This window comes from Electrona antarctica, assembly GCF_951216825.1.
Source record: "Electrona antarctica genome assembly, chromosome: 10".
NCBI classification, from domain to species: domain Eukaryota; kingdom Metazoa; phylum Chordata; class Actinopteri; order Myctophiformes; family Myctophidae; genus Electrona; species Electrona antarctica.
The window spans coordinates 39463346-39483271 of NC_136791.1; the positions used below are offsets into that span (position 1 = coordinate 39463346).

General features: G+C 43.2%; 1 protein-coding gene across 1 annotated transcript in view; it reads left to right on the forward strand.

Moving 5' to 3' along the window:
- The window catches only part of kcnq5a (potassium voltage-gated channel, KQT-like subfamily, member 5a), a gene marked incomplete at its 5' end in the record, with an annotated part of 137855 nt that overhangs the window by 79484 nt on the left and 38445 nt on the right, over nucleotides 1–19926 (forward strand). The window contains 2 exons of the mRNA XM_079513297.1: nucleotides 13789–13879; nucleotides 14404–14530. Of these exons, the coding sequence (XP_079369423.1) occupies nucleotides 13789–13879; nucleotides 14404–14530 (218 nt within the window). The remainder of the gene's footprint in view (nucleotides 1–13788; nucleotides 13880–14403; nucleotides 14531–19926) is intronic.

Here is a 19926-nt window from a genome sequence, read left to right on the forward strand (position 1 = left end):
TATCAGGCACATTCCCCATCTCCTGGAAAAAAGTACATGTAACCCCCCTGCATAAAGGAGGAGATAGAGGCGATTTAAATAACTACAGACCGATCTCCAAGCTATCCTGTTTAGCTAAAATTATGGAATCCCTGGTAAACAACCAGGTTAAAACATTTCTCTCAGAACACTCCGCCGCATCAATCCGGCTTTAGAGAGAAACACAGCACTATCTCAACCACCACCTTAGTTGTAAATGACTTAGCATCAGCCCTAGATAAAAAAAAATGCACTGTGCTGCTCTATTTGTAGACTTATCAAAAGCTTTTGATACGGTCCATCATTCCCTTTTGTTACAGAGATTACACAGCATTGATTTTGACACAAATGACTACCTGTCTGAGCTACCTGTCTGAAAGACGTCAATGTGTCACCTCATTTTTAAATAACTGTAGCTGTCACCTCTATGCAGATGCACTGGCGGAACTACTTTGGGCCGGGCCGGGGGGTGGACCGCACGACCGGGCCTCGCCGAACCTGACTCCCAACCCCCCCCGGATCGGGAAAGAAATTATACATTTAAGCAAACAGTTGCTGAGATTGAGCAGGCTGAGAGAGGAGTTATGTGTGTGAGGAGTTGATCACAGTCACAGATAGAGGAAGTGTTATATTTGGCCTATTATTTATGCTATATATTATTGACCGCATCTTTGTCACAGTCTCACAGTCACAGACATTGCGCAGCAGTGCGCACACATATGGCAAGCCACATGCTAGAGAGAGAGAGAGACAGAGAGAGAGAGAGAGAGAGAGAGAGAGAGAGAGAGAGACAGAGAGAGAGAGAGAGAGAGAGAGACAGAGAGAGAGAGAGAGGGGACGTGCTGCGTGTTAAAAAATAAATAGGCTACTCATCTTTGTGTTCTGTTTCACCTTATTGCTGAGTGACGCACACAGTGAAAAAGTCCGTTGTGGAGAACTCCACAATGCACTCCTCACAGACTAGTGATTAGCCTACTAATGAGTGACAGGTGCTGCCACTTTTGGAGCGTGGCTGAGGATGTCTGTTGGAGAGAGTGTGAGTGATACAGACTCCACGGTGCTTGTCCAGCCGCGCAGTACATTCTCATCAGACATGATATTTTGCTAAAGTGTAGGCTATTATACTTATAGGCTATAGCTGTAAGCTCTGTATGTAGCTCTGGTTAATTGCGGGAGGATGCGGGATTCGCGGGGGCCCGCTGGTTTTATCTGTCGTGAGTGACTGTGTAAAAAAAACGTCCATCGATCATCTGACAGCCCGGGCCCCCAGGAGGTCCGGGCCGGGGTGTGACCACCCCCCCCCCCCCCCCCCTCCCCCCCGGTAGCTCCGCCCCTGTGCAGAAGACACAGTCATTTATTGTACTGCAGACTCTATACAAGTCGCAAGACTCGCAATGGAAAACCTACAACTTTCTTTTAACGTTCTCCAGGATAGTCTTATTGGGCTCAGATTGATGTTGAACATCAGCAAAACAAAATTCATGTTGTTCTCCAGAGCCAAAAATATCTCCTATAATGACTTGCATACCGGTATCTTCTATGAATGGAGTTGATATCGAAAGAGTCAGAGTATAAATATCTTGGTATTTGGATTGATGAGAGACTTACTTTTAAACATCACGTCCTTGCTGGTAAATTGCGACAGAAAATTGGCTTTTTGTATAGAAATAAAGCCAGTTTTCCTGTCAATAGCAGAAAGAGAGTAGTTGAGGCAGTGTTCCTGTCTGTCTTGGATTATGGGGACATACAATTTGACCACATTGGTACCCTTGCATCGTTTTAAAACCTTGGTGAGCATACAGACCCCCACAATATGTAACTGTTTTTAGATCATTTTGAAATTTGTTTTAGCTTTTTATTGGTAAACCTATGTAATTCACATGTATACATTTAGTTTTTCTTTTCCTGATCTTGATCTTGATGTATTGTGATGTTTTTCTATGTGATTGTGTATTACTTGACGACACTGAAAATGAGTTTGATTACTCAGTGTAATTTCGAGAATAAATACAACTTGAATGAATATGCTTTTGTTTCACCGTTTCGACACCGTTTCGACTCAGCTAGTAGTAATGGGGGGAAAAAACGAATTCTTGCCGTCAGCCAGTTATAATAAAAATTATATAAAAATTATAATAATAATGAAAATACAACCTTTTTGTATTTACTCGTTAATGTTTTTCATTCCTAATATGGAGTTTGGAATGGCTACAGCTTTAACAGTAAAGGAACCATTTGCGCAGCGCTTCCAGCCAAATGCAGAGTTTCGAGCCTCAGCCTTCACTATGAGGACACGACGTGCAATAGAAATTAAACTGAGCACCTGAACTAAAATCTTATAAAAGACAAATATTCGTAGATCTGAGACTTATACTAACAAGCTCTACTTCTCAAGGACAAATTGGTTTACCATAACCCAGCCAAGTAAGTACTGTAAACACACATTAAATTGGGTTCAGAAACAGGCTTGCCAAAATGCAGACGCATAAAGGGCAAACAATTGATCTGCAACAAACAGTATTTAGGCTCTGGCATATCTCTGAACTCAATGAAGCCGTCATGTGGAGAGTGCTTTCACCGTGTTAAGTGGCATTCATCAAGGCTGCCCACTAAGCCCTGTGGATTTCCTAAGACTTTGAAAACAGTCAGGTGTAATGCTTTTCGGCAGAACACAGAGGATATTTGCTGGCTAAGCTAAGTGGAAAAAGGGTGGGAGGGGGGGTGTTTAGACGTCAGAAAGAAATAGAAGGAAAGTGTAACTGAGTAGTTTATACAGCCAGCACAGAGTTTATTGTAAAGTAGTTGATAACATTTTGCGTATAACTGGATCAGGTCTGGGGACATCCAGTCTACTTGGCTCAGCCCTTGATTTGGAGAAACAAGGCATTTACGTCTACTTTGTGTCATTTCTCAGAAATCAAGCAATAAACAGCGTTTGAAATGAAGTTCACGGAAATGTCATTTACACAATGCTCACTCTTCCAGTCATCCACAGACTGTGCAGATGCACCGTTATTGAGTGTTGCCAACTTGCCACTGTCTGATGCAGGCATTAAAGACTTGGCTTCAGTATCTTAGAGTATCTGAATACTCTCTCCCTCTCAGAGTAATTTTCTCTGTCTCTCTCTCTCTCACACACACATCTGCTACACAGTGCTGCACTGAACAGGAGTCATGGAAAAGTATTAGTGCACATATTAGCACAGATAGCAGCTGTGTGTGTGTGTGTGTGTGCGTGTGCGTGTGCGTGTGTGTGCGTGCGTGCCCGCATGTGCATATTTTGAGAATGAAAATCTATATTCTCTTCATGCCTTTGTCTATATGCATGCGTGTCTAGTCTACAGACTGTGTGTGTGTGTGTGTGTGTGTGTGTGTGTGTGTGTGTGTGTGTGTGTGTGTGTGTGTGTGTGTGTGTGTGTGTGTGTGTGTGTGTGTGTGTGTGTGTGTGTGTGTGTGTGTGTGTGTGTGTGTGTGAGTTAGCCAGATCCTCTCATGAACCCTGTCATCTTTTGGCTTTGCTCAATAGCGTGTCTGTCTGGGTTTAGTTAGCAAGCGAGTGTGCAGACTACGCACACGCGCACGCATACATACATACACACACACACACACACACACACACACACACTAGAAGCTTTTAGTATCTCTTTGCACCCCTCTCTTCAATACATCCCACCACATCATGGAAAGTTGGCTCATGCCCCACTGTCTCTTCCTGTATCTCCACCTTCATCCTAAACTTCACCAGTACCCAGGGCTGGACTGGCCACAGGACGTACCGGGCATATTCCCGGTGGGCCGCGACCGTAGGGGGCCGCCATGATTCGGGCGTGCTGCCATTCTGCCAGTGACATCATGATAATTTCAATGTACCTGTATCAGTGAGACAAATAAACCCTCTACAAAGGGTTGTGTAGTTGTCTGTTGGTTTGTATCATTTATGTTGTTCTGTAAAAGTGGTGGTATTAGGGCTTGTTTGTTTGTGTGTGCCTCGACCGAGCGGGCGGTAGAGTTTCTGCTATCTGCGCGCTGGTTGTGGTGGGCCGGTCTGGGCCAAATTCACGCGAAAATGACCAGGCCGAATTTTTGTCCCAGTCCAGCCCTGCCAGTACCCCACCCTGTCTGTCTGCTCCTCGGCCTGTGAGCCCACCACCAACACAGTATAAAACCATTTATTCATTTAATTCTATTCTTTGTAAAAACGGGCCTGTACTTTCTGTGCTAGGACCGCCTTTTTCCCTCTACACCAAGGGCTATATCTTGCGCCACCCCTTGTCCCTTATCCCTAAACTAATTTGACATTTTTTACTATTTTAAAAAACATTTTAAAATAGTTCAAATAGCCGATCTACCAGCTCACAATGTCTCGATGTAGATCGGCTAGTTGAACTATTTTAAAAGGTTTTTTTAAATAGTAAAAAATGGCAAATTAGTTTAGGGATAAAGTATAAGGGTGGCGCAAGATGGAGCCCCAAATGTCTACACCAATAATAGCCGATGTACAAGCTCACAATGTGTTGCTTCGTGAACACATTGGGAGCTTATAGGTCAGCTTTTTTTAAAAGCTAATGTTCCCCCCCAGTATATGGACGCTGGGTTTCAAGTGGTTAAGTTTGAGAGTGAAGAAATGGACCTTGGATTTGGCTGTATAAAAATATCCTTTTCATAAGTTGATTGTTCAATCAATCTCTCTCTCTCTCTCTCTCTCTCTCTCTCTCTCTCTCTCTCTCTCTCTCTCTCAGTTCAGTTTTCTCAGTGTCAGTTCCAGGCCTCCCATTTTTTATGTACTTTAAACAATATGTTACAGAATAATTGAAATGTATAATTGCCTCTGAAGTATTAAGATTATCCATTACAGTTTTTTTAATGTCACTCACTTGATGATTGCATAATCAAATGCATTGTTCTTAACTCACTCAATGCACAGAAAAACTGTGAAATTAAACATTTATAATTTAATTTCTTTGGATTCGTTTGATAAGCCCCACTGCACAGAACGATCCTCAGCCAGAGTGTAAAATCACACCCGTGTGAAGTAAGTGGTGCAACTCCGTGTGGGGGTCCCCGGGGGGGGGGGGGGGGGGGGGAGTTCCAGACCCACAGGAACGCACCCAGGGTGCCGGACAGTACAGGACAGTAATGGTTACAGTTACTATTCTTGGTGCGGATGGCCCGTATTGGGTCCACTTTTACAATCTCAGAGTTAAACGACTATTTTGTTGAGTGCGGTAAATGGAGAGGGAACAAACAGCTGTGAGAGAACAGAGGTCTGCCCTGGCTCAGCTGTGTTTTGGTGCAGCAGTTGCTTAGAAATAAGCGCGTGGTTTATCGTCCCCATCATCAGGTAAGATACTGCACTCCACTGAGTAAACCAAGGATTAGTGAATAGACGCTTGGCAAGAACTCTCTCCCTCTCTCTCTCTCTCTCTCTCTCTCTCTCTCACGTCTCTCTCATTCCTGTCTCTCTGCCGACAACAGTCTTTGTTCTGACATCATATTGACGTTATGTCTCCATTTTCGCATCTGACATTAAAATGAAAACATGAACAAACGCCTGTGCAGACAAGAAAACCCACCTCTGGTTCTCCATCACTCACTCACCCTCTCTCACCCTCCCCCCTTTTTTCTCTCTTTCAACCTGTTATTTTCTATAAACTGGCCCCATGTTGATCTAAACAGGTCCTCTCTTTTTCTGTCATATTAACTAATGTTTTTGCCCCGGACGTGAAGATCACATGACTACAAAAATAATGTATAACGTGTGAGCTTAATTGGACCAACAGTGCCAGGGATTCCACAAACAGACACACACACACACACACACACACACACACACACACACACACACACACACACACACACACACACACACACACACACACACACACACACACACACACACACACACACACACACACACACACACAAATAGAGAGAGAGTGGGATTTGCCTTTAGCCCTAACACTCACCCACATCTCATTTTGATCTTTTCATTTTTCCTAATTTACTTTATCTGCTCTATTGGTGCATGGGAAACTGTGCATAAGCGCACACAATTCAAGGTAGGCGAGGCAGAGCACATACAGGAACCAGAAAGAGTGAGACAATGACAATGACAGAGAGAAAGCATCCTGCTTAGAGGTAATATTGTCTGCCTTCATCTCCTTGTCTCTCTTTCAAACTCAAATTAGCGTCATATTCTCACAGCACAGAAAAAAGTGGACCTGACTAGCTGACTGGTAATGTTGTTCACTTGTCGTTGCTATTGCAGAGACAGTAGTGGATACAGAGTATCTGTTTAGAATGGCATGACATGCTAAAGTTGGCTGTACCGAAAATAAAACCGGACAGATCATGCACCTTTGTCTGCATATTTCTTTAGTTCTTCTTTACATCACTTGACTGGCATTGAAAACAGTCCTTAATAGCTTGATGCGGCAGTGAAATAACTTAAAGCAAGACCGGCACGCCGTCAGAAGTAGATTGACCCCTAAGTTAACCTACGCCCAGACGAGGCGCTAGCCGAGCTAGTGACCTTGCCAAGCGGTACAATGTCCGCCTCTGTCCCATTCAGAGCTGTTCAAGTTGCATACCGATATGCTTGTACCCTATTGTGCTGAATATAAGACAACGTTTTTTTCCCCAATGTAAATATCCTAAGAAACGGGGTGTATTATAATCGGGACTAGACTATTTGACATTCAATGTTCTTTTTCCACAAAGGAGTCTTGAAAAATGGGGGTTGTCTTATAATCAGAGTGGTCTTATATTCGGTAATTGTCAATGATGTCAGGGGAGCCTGTAAAATCTGTCAAACCCTAGGAAGACTACTGTTTAAACGGTGGGTTCTGTATTTTAAATTAATCTATATTGCATCGTGGCTATGAGTGAAACGTGGTGTCGTGAAACATCTCACGCTTCAGATGTTACCGTATAGTACGACCTGGGTATGTAAATTAGTAGAATTTTAAGATGTATACAAAATAGGCAAGTCTCCTCACCTGTTGATTGAAAGTTGATTGAATTTTGTTCATTTTCCCCCAATGGAATCTCTCCTTCTATTCTCTTTCATTTTCTGTCTCACTGTCTTATGATGTATTTTTTTTCCTTTTCCATGACGTAAAAAATTAGTGTACAATTTTAAAAACAAACAAAGTTCAATCATATGAACTAGGCATGCCTTTTAGAATTGCATATTCTATCTCTCATTTCTATTACCTCTCATTCATATCTCATTTATTGTTGCCAAAAGGTCAGGTTTGCCTAACCGTCCGTTCATCTGTCCTTCCAATTCCAGTACCATGTGTGTGCAGCAACATATCTCAGACTTATCTACTTGATCTCTCACCCTTTCCATCTTCCCTCTCTCTCTCTCTCTCTCTCTCTCTCTCTCTCTCTCTCTCTCCTCTCTCTGCCCTGATTGAAAGGGAATGTATGGCTGGCAGAGAAAGAAAGAGGGAAACAGATAATGATACCAGGCAGTACAGCCTGGAAAACACTGACCTCTCACGTAACTGATCCGTCACACACACGCACGCACGCACGCACGCACGCACGCACGCACGCACGCACGCACGCACGCACGCACGCACGCACGCACGCACGCACGCACGCACGCACGCACGCACGCACGCACACGCACACGCACACGCACACACACACAGTATATTATGCACACACACTTGCACACCAAAAGTACAAATTATGCATACTGTAGGAAAATATTGACTCCATAAATTACTTGCAAAATTATGCCAGTCAATGTCAGCACACACACACACACACACACACACACACACACACACACACACACACACACACACACACACATATATACACACCGACAACACCGTTGCTCCTGACATGCGCGGCAGGTTAAAACTAACCCGTGGTGGGTTAAAACTAACCCGTGGCTCCCGACATGCGTGACAGGTTATACAACTAACATGTGGCAGGTTAAAACTAACCCGTGGCTTCCTGTGAGGTTAGGTTTAGGGTTGGGCTTTGGGTAGGGTGTGGGTGTTGGACTCATGACTGTAGGACATGCACCCCTGCAGAGATCCAATATTTTGCACGCACGCATGTGTGTGTGCGCGCGTGCATATGCTAGCTTCTGTGCTTTGCTGATATGGCAGCATTAATTATAACTTTTGACAAAAAGACTACTGGTAATTAACATGATATGATTAGGTAATAAAACCTAATTGAGAAGGGGATATTTGTTGTACTGTAAGTACAGTAGGTAAGGTCAGTATATGGAGTATATGAGCAGGTACAGTGTGTCTACAGGGTGTCATTATGAAGCACACAACCTACAGTACTATATCCAGCTTCTCACTAATAAGTAAGTAACTAAGTACATTTACTCAAGTACTGTACTCAAGTACATTTTTTAGGTATTTGTACTTTACTTATTACATCTCAGAGCCTTTTTACATCTTTTACATCACTATTTGATAACTTTAGTTACTAATTAATTTAGCAATAAGACTCTTTACTGTAGTAGTCCCCCGCCCAACACACACACACACACACACACACACACACACACACACACACACACACACACACACACACACACACACACACACACACACACACCATGTGCGTATAAGTAATAGCTGGTTTTTGAGCACCCTTTGGTTCTATATGTGTTTTTCCCTACAGGTCCTCAGTGTAATCGTTATTGGAGAAGCTGGAGGTACTGTTCCGCACAAGTGGGCTCGGGCTCTCACTTGGCCCCGCAGTTCATCCAGAGATGTAGACACACACTCTGACAGATCCCTATACCAGGGTATAGGATGGCCCCTGCCATCTGAACATGCTGCTGGGAATATTGAATGTATTCATTATACACATACATGTTGTATACTGTCAATGTCGCTACAGAGTGGAAATGTTATTTCTTATAAGGCATACATGGTAATCCCTGAAGGATGAAGAGATATACACGTATATTGTACATACGGTGTGTGTGTGTATGTTGGATAGATAGATAAATACTATCTATCCATCTACTCTACTTATCTGTCTTCTACAGAAGATAGAGTATGCACGGCATGTCTGCATGCACACATAATGCCTTATCTACACACATCAGCACACACACACATTTTCACACTTTCACAGAAGACCACATCGCACACAACACACAAGACCTCACACAGGACCACATGCATGCACGCTCCGTCTCTGTCACACACAAACACACACACTGCGCGCTGTTATCAGCGCTCGCCATCCATCCATCTCTCCGGGTGACGGTGACTGATCGAGATGCTAATCTTCCCAGATATTGATCGATGTAATGGCCCATGTCATTGATCCCCTGTGTGTCATCACCACGGTGATCAGATTTCACTGTTGTCCATCATGTTCAACAGTCACTGAATTATGACATCATCAAGGGAGAGACTGTACGGCAGAGCAACACGTGCACGTTAAATCTATGCAAGTAGAATAGAAAGAGTACACATGTTCTTATTTGATTTAAAGTGTATAAAGGGTTGTGTAACTAAATGTTGGTGTTTGTTGATAAGTGTGTGTAAGTACCAAAAGCTGGTTCAAGTGTTATATAGGCCAAAACATGAAGTGGGCTGTTGTAGTGCCACCATGAGGATATTTGAAAAATGTAGGGTGGCATTTCATCCAAGGACTAGTAGTGGGAATGTGCGTGCAAAGTTTCACAGCAATTAGACACTTTGGAAGCCAATTTTAGCCAATTTTAGCCAATTAGGAACATATGAAAATCTGTCTTGATCACATGACTATAGAAATATTGTGATCTGAGTGATGTTTGGACAAAATCTGTAGGATTAATATAAATCATGTGTTTTGCAATAATCAGCCTCCTGGTGGCGCTATAACAGGACAATGTTATGCACTCCTTGGCTTCCAGGGAGTGTGTGCACTCACAGTTTCAACAGTGCCAGAGATAAGCTGTACACAAAGACGGAATCAGAGTGTGTTGTCCTGAGTTGACTGAGGTCATTCCACACAGCTTGGAAGGAGAAGAGAAGGATGCTTGGAGCGATGGCCAGAGTGTCATAGGGAAGGGACTTACTTACTCTACACAGGTCTCACAAACGCTAGAAGTGCATTTTCTAAGAAATGCTATCATGTTCTCTATATTCATTCACCTCAAGGAGCTGTAGATATTAGTATAGATAAATAAGCAACTTTTGACGACGAAAACGAGCATGCGCGCGACAATTTCACGGGACCGCGCCCACGTAAACACGCTTGCGTTGTTGCCCCTCGACTTCTCCGCGCGTACAGAAAAGAAAATGCAGGTCTCATTGAAAATGAACTATAGGTGCGTTAAATCACTGCCCGTTTGAAAGGACCTTTTGTTTCATAAACGCACTGTACATACTGTATACGCAATCATGCCCCCAACACGCACGCACGCACACATGCACGCACGCACGCATGCATGCACGCACGCACGCACGCACGCACCCCCGCACGCACGCACGCACGCACGCATGCACACACACACACACATACACCACAGAGTACACCGCTATGCACAGTGCTACTAAATCTGCCGTCCATGCCTTCTGTGTGTCTGTCTGGATGACAGTAAAGACCTATTAGTGAGCAAACCACGATCAGATCCAGATGTGAGCTGGAAGTCAGAGATCCAAGCAGGCCTCCGCCATAACTCAGACCCAGGTAGAGGCCTGTCAGCCAGGCTAGACGCTACCCCAGTAAACCACCCCCACCCATCCCCATCATATTTCACATAGATCCCATGGAAAATAAATTGTGGCATCAATCAAAAGTGGATTGGCTGTGGTCAGGACAGAAAGAGAGAGCGAGACAGAGATAGGGAGAGACGGAGAAAGAGAGAGAGAAACATATAAAGGAGATGAAAGAAGATTGATAGAAAAATAGTGTTTAATAGGAGAATTGTGTGTGTGTGTGTGTGTGTGTGTGTGTGTGTGTGTGTGTGTGTGTGTGTGTGTGTGTGTGTGTGTGTGTGTGTGTGTGCGCGTGTGTGCGTGTGTGTGTGTGTGTGTGTGTGTGTGTGTGTGTGTGTGGGTGGGGGGATTACATAATGTTAAAGAAAGTACTGTAAGTCTGAAGGAAAGAGAGAATACCAAGATGAAAAGAGAGGCGATAAGACAATGTTATCTGGGAAGAAGACTGAAATATAAATAGAGAACAAGACTAGACTCTTATCAAATAGCTGTTATCAATATTTACTGTAGGTAACTCAAGTAACTATGGGCAGTTTGAGAATGTAACTGCTCTATATTAAATATTAATAAAGACACTCTTTAAATAGCTAAGACGGATATCTCCCTTTGACATTGGCCTAACATTATTACTCAATCAGTTGTTGACAACTTGCCCAGCTGTTGTTAGATTTCAGTTCCATAAACAGCCAACAATGATGAATACTAAAAGGAAAACCATAATGCATGCGCAAAAAAGTATTTTCCAACAACATATTATTAATGTATGTTTCTTGAGATACATAAAGTACATACATACATAGTGGTCCAAGGTTGTTGGACTCACTTTGGAAAGGCTCTCACTTTTGGAAAGGCATCCATGCGGGATATGGGAATGTAACAGTCACATGTGCGACAGTTAAATAGAAAAATGTTTGCGATGTAGTGCTGGAGAACTTTAGGCCCTGGATACATATTGATACAAGTGTCTGGATAATAAATGTGAAAATACTGTAATATGCCCCCCTGGAGGATCACATGTTTTGTAGTTTTATCACCTCAACTAAAGGATTAACTTCCTCCATATATAGTATTCTAAACAATAATTTACCAATTTACAATACATTGAACATTAAACATACATGGGAGACAGACTTGGGATGCACTTATGATGATGTGGATTGGGAAATCATTTTAGAGAGGGCTCAGAGGGTTCTGATTTCCACCAAACATAGACAGATGCAATTTAACATTTTTCACAGGACTTACTTTACCCCGCTCAGGTTACACAAGATTGATAGGAGCATTTCCCCTATGTTCCAAAGATGTAAGATAACAGAAGGCTGCCTATTACATATGTTATGGAGCTGCCCACTTCTGATTGATTACTGGAAGTTCATCATGTCTACTGTCTCTGATATCATAGAGGTTGAAATACCACATGATCCAAGAATTTGGTTACTGGGTGACATTACATTGATCAACACAAATTTTAACAAAGAGTATGTTGTGTTACTCGCAAGTACAGCTGCGAAGAAAATCATCTTGGTTAATTGGAAATCTGAAAACTCACCTTCACAGAGACATGAATGAGCTTTCATCATACTGTACTCCTGAGAAGATACTGTACAATGTAAGGAGAAAGCCTGCTACTTTTGAAAAGATATGGGGTAGGTTCTTTGAGGTTCTACCTTCAATATCTCCTCTGGGTTGATTTTGCTTTAGTTTTATTTATATTGTTATTTTTATTTATTTTAGTTGATGTTGTCAAGTGGTGTTGTGTACAATACAGAGTAATGAGAGCTGTGTAGATTACCTTTCTGGGGTTGTTTTTGCTGTTTTTTGTCTTCTTTTTTTTTTTTTGTCTTGTCTTGTTTAAAAAAAAGAAAATCTTGATTCTGTAATTCATTGTTTTAAATGATGATGTCTGTATCAATAAATAAATCTTTAAAAAAAAATACTGTAATATGGTGATACTGCTGTGTCAAAAGAAATGTGCACAACCATTGCCCGCTGGGTAGTGTGCTAAATGGTGATCATTACAATTGTGACGGGCGGCGAGATTCACACCTTGCTGTTCACAATGGCGTGGCCAGGTCATAGACCGGGGGCGTGGCCAGGTCATAGACCGGGGGCGTGGCCAGGTCATAGACCGGGAGTGGAGTATGTGGATGTACCGTTTATGCCTCTGCTCTGACATCACTCACTTCACCTGCGTTTTCAACCGAGCTTCTGCTACATCGCGTCTGCTTCCGTTTCTGGAAGTTTATATACTCACCCCCTCCGTCTTAAAAATCTATTTCTCTTCAGAAGCGTTATAATATTGTAACCTCGACACAACATAACATCAGAAATGACCCCAGAACGTCCGCTTTGTGTGTTCAATCATCGTGGATGCCTATAGAGTGTCGCAGTCCCGCCCCCTTTCAGAACAACGAGCGGCCTGGAAGAGAATTGCCCATTCATTTTTCCCATTAGACGCCCTTTTGTTCTTCTTTCTAATTATCTGTTCGGCCCAAAATGTTTTGTTTATTGTCATGATTTGTCAGGAGCCGAGTTGGCTTTGTCCAAATACTTTCTGAAACATCTATGTAAAAAAATAATGGGAAATTCTCTTCCGCGCCGCTCGTCGGGGGCGGGACTGCGACTTGAAGTTCACCAGGGTATTGAGTCTATCACGGACTGAAGTGCTTCTATTTGTTATGCACATATACTGTAGCACTATATCAGCAACATGAGCTGTGATTGACCTACAGTATACAGTAGTGTACAGTATGTATACTACTTAATACTTGCAGTGTGGACAATCTCTGTCATGGATGGCCTGGCCTACAGCCATATGCCATGAAATAGTAGGGAAACAGTCAGATACAATATAGAAGCGTGTGTGTGTACAGCAGGCTACGTACAGTACATGAATGGGTGTGTTTACGTGTTTCTACTGCGCTACTGTATATGATTTCTTTGATTATTTATAAAGAAGCGTATCGTAATGTAATGTTTTCCTGTGTGTGTGTGTGTGTGTGTGTGTGTGTGTGTGTGTGTGTGTGTGTGTGTGTGTGTGTGTGTGTGTGTGTGTGGTGTCCTACAGGTTCATTTTGGTGTTTGGGTGTCTGGTTCTCTCAGTGTTCTCAACCATCCCTGCTCACCAGGACCTCTCATCCCACTGTCTACTTATTCTGGTAGTGGTGCACACACACACAACCACACACACACACACACACACACACACAGGGAGGTAGGAAGCGAGTAAAACCAATTCTGCATCTTCCACATAAATTGTAAAACTCCTAACAGCTGTCAACTACAGTAGCTACCGTAAATGAGTTGGTCCCCGGCTACCAGCTGGTCCCTCACCTCCAGATTGACATACTGCAATGAACCACTTCATTCTGGGGAGAACATTCGGTTAAAATCGCAGATATATGAGCTCAGAAGTCAACGCTTTGTGAGCTTGTAGATCGGCTATTTTCAGCAAAGAGTTTTGGTGTAGAGGGTGTACAGTACTGTACATACACGTGTATACTGTATATATGTGTACAGTAAATAATGAACTGTCTGTCTGTCTGTGTGTGTTGTGCGCGTGCGTGCGTGCGTGCGTGCGTGCGTGCGTGCGTGCGTGCGTGCGTGCGTGCGTGCGTGTGTGCGTGCGTGCGTGCGTGCGTGCGTGCGTGCGTGCGTGCGTGCGTGCGTGCGTGTCCTACAGGAGTTTGTGATGATCGTTGTGTTTGGTCTGGAGTACATCATCAGGATCTGGAGTGCTGGCTGCTGCTGTCGATACCGAGGATGGCAGGGACGCCTCCGATTCGCCAGGAAACCCTTCTGTGTCATAGGTAACCTTCTGTGTCATATAGGTGACCTTCTGTGTCATAGGTGACCTTCTGTGTCATATAGGTGACCTTCTGTGTCATATAGGTGACCTTCTGTGTCATAGGTAACCTTCTGTGTCATATAGGTGACCTTCTGTGTCATATAGGTGACCTTCTGTGTCATACAGTAGGTGACCTTCTGTGTCATACAGTAGGTGACCTTCTGTGTCATATAGGTGACCTTCTGTGTCATAGGTAACCTTCTGTGTCATAGGTAACCTTCTGTGTCATATAGGTGACCTTCTGTGTCATAGGTAACCTTCTGTGTCATATATGTGACCTTCTGTGTCATATAGGTGACCTTCTGTGTCATAGGTAACCTTCTGTGTCATATATGTGACCTTCTGTGTCATATAGGTGACCTTCTGTGTCATAGGTAACCTTCTGTGTCATATATGTGACCTTCTGTGTCATATAGGTGACCTTCTGTGTCATAGGTGACCTTCTGTCAGAGTTTATATTTTGTATATGTTTTAACACTGGGGACATACGAGTTTTGGCAAATTTCTCATAAGCCATTTCTCTGCAGGGTAAACATGACAGAAGGAGGTGAGAAACTATCTTAACGGCTCAAGGTCATCGGATCGATCGTGTTTTCAACAGATTATGTTCCTGTTCTTAACAGTGATGATAGCTGCATCCTGAATGAGACATAATATTATAGCTCTGGGCCTCTCCACCATTCAAACTCAACTCATTTCATATGCAGGACATACTCAAAATGCTTAGATAAACAATTCAAATGTCCCTACAGTGTGAAAAGGTGAGGGGTGAAGTGTTTCAGCTGTGAATGCATGAATCTATAACTCATTTTCATTCTTTCCTTTCAATCAATCAATCAAACTTTATTTATAAAGCACGTTTTAAAACAACCAAGGTTGACCAAAGTGCTGTACAGATCAGTGGAAAAAACATAGACAGGCAGAAAAAACATAGACAGAGAACACAGAATGTAAACGAGAAAACACAATCAGAAATGTTGACAAAATATAAGCATGAAAGGTAAAAATAAGCAAAACAAAAAAGAGATAAAATGGACTCAAGAGGGAGTGAAAGCTAGGGAGAAAAGATGGGTCTTAAGGTGAGATTTAAAAACATTAATGGATGGGGCAGATCGAATATAAAGAGGCAAGCTCTTCCAGAGCCTAGGAGCCGCAGCCGCGAAAGAGCGTGCGCCCCTAATGCTCTTCTTTGTTATTCGGCCCTCTAGCAGTACCTGATCGGCGGAGCGCAGAGCTCTAGCCGGGTTGTAGGGTTTCACGAGCTCGGAGAGATACTCGGGGGCCAGCCCATTTAAACATTTAAAAGTAAATAACAGGACTTTAAAATCGATTCTAAATGAAACCGGGAGCCAGTGAAGGGAGGCCAGCACGGGGGTTATATGTTCTCTCTTTTTGGTACCAGTTAATAGGCGAGCAGCAGCGTTCTGGACCAGTTGCAGTCGCCTAATTGCAGAATGTTCGATGCCAATGTACAGTATAGTGAATTACAATAAATATTTTATTTCTTTGGAATGTATTTCAAACCATAGAGACAGGAAAGCTAGGGCAGAGAGAGTTGAGTTATACCAGACAACATCGGGGGTTGGAATCTCGTGCTCACTGGGAGCATTATGGTCTGTGCACTAACTGACTGAACCACCACTAGGAGCATTATGGTCTGTGCACTAACTGGCTGAACCACCACTAGGAGCATTATGGTCTGTGCACTAACTGACTGAACCACCACTAGGAGCATTATGGTCTGTGCACTAACTGGCTGAACCACCACTAGGAGCATTATGGTCTGTGCACTAACTGACTGAACCACCACTAGGAGCATTATGGTCTGTGCACTAACTGGCTGAACCACCACTAGGAGCATTATGGTCTGTGCACTAACTGGCTGAACCACCACTAGGAGCATTATGGTCTGTGCACTAACTGGCTGAACCACCACTAGGAGCATTATGGTCTGTGCACTAACTGGCTGAACCACCACTAGGAGCATTATGGTCTGTGCACTAACTGGCTGAACCACCACTAGGAGCATTATGGTCTGTGCACTAACTGGCTGAACCACCACTAGGAGCATTATGGTCTGTGCACTAACTGACTGATCCACCAGGCACCCCGTTCTCTCTTCCATTCATTCTTCCTTTCATGTCCTCCTTTGTTCCATAGAGGTAAACTAATGTCTTCTGCTTGAATGAAATCACATTGCTACATTAACGTACCAGATCACAGTGCCTCTGACAAAGTAAATCATATCCTTTACTGAAGGACGGGTCACTGTTAAGAAACCAATACATAACCCCAATACAAACCTCCGCTTTCTCCTACAAGCTCCGCTCCCCCTTCTCCCTCTCACATTTCCAACTAAACTGTTTCAACAAAGAAAAACACATCATGGAGGGGATTATCTGCCCTAAAAATATATCAGAAGTCTGCTCTCACAACCAGTAATGGAATACCTTTTGGATGATGACAGCAGGCAGGCACACACACACACACACACACACACACACACACACACACACACACACACACACACACACACACACACACACACACACACACACACACACACACACACACACACACACACGCTATCTCACAGGTATTTTTGCTAGCCACTACCAGGGGGTTCTGACAATACCCCTTTTGGAGGCCCCTGACTCTTTGGTGTTCCTCCTTATATAGACAACTCCTACAGAGACTGAGCGATTTTAGCTGGTGGGAATAAGCCCTAGCTGGTGCCTCAACAATTTAATGTGCACTACCTTGAGGCCGGTTCAGGTCTCAAGTCCCACTCATGAGCCGGGCGGTATGCCGCATTGCCGCATGCTCTTTCAGCAGATGTGGCTACATTCTGCATGAATGTCAACTCAGCATCTTTTAACCCCCTTGCAGTTTGCTGGGAGTTTGTTCCCTGTGTGTAATATAAACACAACCTCTCTCTCTGTGTGTGTGTGTGTGTGTGTGTGTGTGTGTGTGTGTGTGTGTGTGTGTGTGTGTGTGTGTGTGTGTGTGTGTGTGTGTGTGTGTGTGTGTGTGTGTGTTTGCGTGTGCGTGTGTGTGTGTGTGTGTGTGTGCGTGTGTGTGTGTGCGTGTGCGCGTGTGTGTGTGCGTGTGTGTGTGTGTGTGCATGTACACGTGTGCATGTGCGTGTGTGCTGTCACGGATCAGTGTGTATGGACAGATGAAAGGATGGATGAATGGCTTAATGGATGGATTGATAGGACTAATGGATATTGAATACATCAGTGAACCATAGCTCCTGTTACTAATATTGTCTACTGCTGACCTTTAAATGTCTGCTGCCGTTATTACACACAACGATGCGGAGCGAGGTGAGGACAGAATAGCAGGTCATGGCTTTCTGATTAGCTGGATTATAAGATAGGAAAACATTCGAGAAAGTAAACTATGGTACGGTGAGGTGAGGAGTGACGGTGAGGTGAGGAGTGAGATGGACAAATCTACCAGTAAGACACCGAGGTCTGGGAATGCCCATTATATGGACTTTATTTTATTTTTATTTTTTTACGTTTTCGGGACGGTTAGGGTGTAAGATTGTAGCCTGGCTAATAAGCCAGACTCAAATCACACTGTCGTGTAATCCGCCGGCAGGCAATTTTTTTTTTGTGCCTACGGCTGATTCGGTCTGGCTTATTAGCCAGGCTAGTAAGATTGTGCTAATTAGTAAGGCCAGGCGGGGCCTCGGGCCAGCACAGTTAGTGCAGTTAGCACATACAGTTTATGGTGACGTGACTTACGGACTGACTGACGGACTGACTGTTTTGCGGGTTTTCAAAGTAATCTACGCCCGGTCGCAATCACTCTCTCGCACCTGTCTGTCTGTCTGTCTGTCTGTCTGTCTGTCTGTCTGTCTGTCTGTCTGTCTGTCTGTCTGTCTGCCGTTCCATCTCAATGAATTTGAATATTGTGTAAAAGTTCATTTTTTTAATATAATTCAAAAACTTTCATATATTCTCAATTCATTGTGCATAAAGTGAAGTATTTAAAACCTTCATGTTTTAATCTTGATGATTATGGCGTACAGCTCATGAAAATCAAAAAATCCTATCTCAAAATATTAGAATATTTTACGAGACCACTAAAAAAAGGATTTTTTTAAACGAGAAATAGCTCGTATATTAAAAAAAGTATATTAATGTATGCAGTCAATACTTGGTCTTGGCTACTTTTCTTTCTTTTCAAAATCTTTTTATTCAGGTTTTTGTAACAGTAGCCCAGGGGCAAGTATTAAACAGACATATAAAAACTCAATCCCCTATCCCACCCTCCCCCCACCCACAATCCCAAGGATAGTCGGAAAAACAGTCTGGAGGAAATAAAATACACATACACAGAATACATGCATACATAATTACAAAAAATAAAAATATAATAAAATAAAATGCAGATTTTTCATAGCAGAGCAGATTTTGTTTCTGTTGTGGTTTGGCATTGGCCGAGGCATAGGCACGGCACACTATGCAGTTTGTGTGTTGTGGTAGAATGTCATAAACGGGCCCCAGGTCTTGTAAAACTTTTTTTCAGAGCCGGCAATTGAAAACCTTAACATCTCCAACTCGAGACAGGACATTATGGTCTTGGCTACTTTTGAACAAATTATTTCATCAATAGGGCGTGGCATGGAGGTGATTATTTGTCACTGTTGAGGTGTTATGGAAGCCCAGGTTTGCTTTGATAACAGCCATAAATGCATTTATATTGTTGAGTCTTATGTCTCACACCTTCCTCTTGACAATACAACCTAGTTTCTCTGTAATACCATGGTCAGTACACCAGTTACTAGTAGTTTTGGCACTGTGGGCAGGTGCCAAATCGAGCTGGAAAGGAAAATTAGCATCTCCATGAAGCTTGTCAACATACTGAAGCACAATGTACTTCTAAACAGATGGCTATGTTGAAACGATTGTTAAGTTTTCACTGTCAGTGGATCAACACCAGCAGATAACATGGCCTAAATCATCAAGTCCAGAGTCCCAACACAACCATCTATTATGATATTTTACAGCACTGCGTGCCTCCGTAGTCCGTACATTGACAAGCTTTATGTTGATGCTGATCTTCCTTTTCCAGCAGCACATGCCCACAGAGCCAAAACTTCTAGTAACTGGTGTACTGACCATGGTATTACTGTGCTTAACTGACCAGCCAACTGGCCTGACCTGAACCCCACAGAGAATCTAGGTTGTATTGTCAAGAGGAAGGTGTGAGACATAAGACAAATACATTTACGGCTGTTATAAAAGCAAACATGGGCTTCCATAACACCTCAACAGTGCCACAGGCTGATCAGCTCCATGCCACGCCCCATTGATGAAATAATTTGTTCAAAAGTAGCCCAGA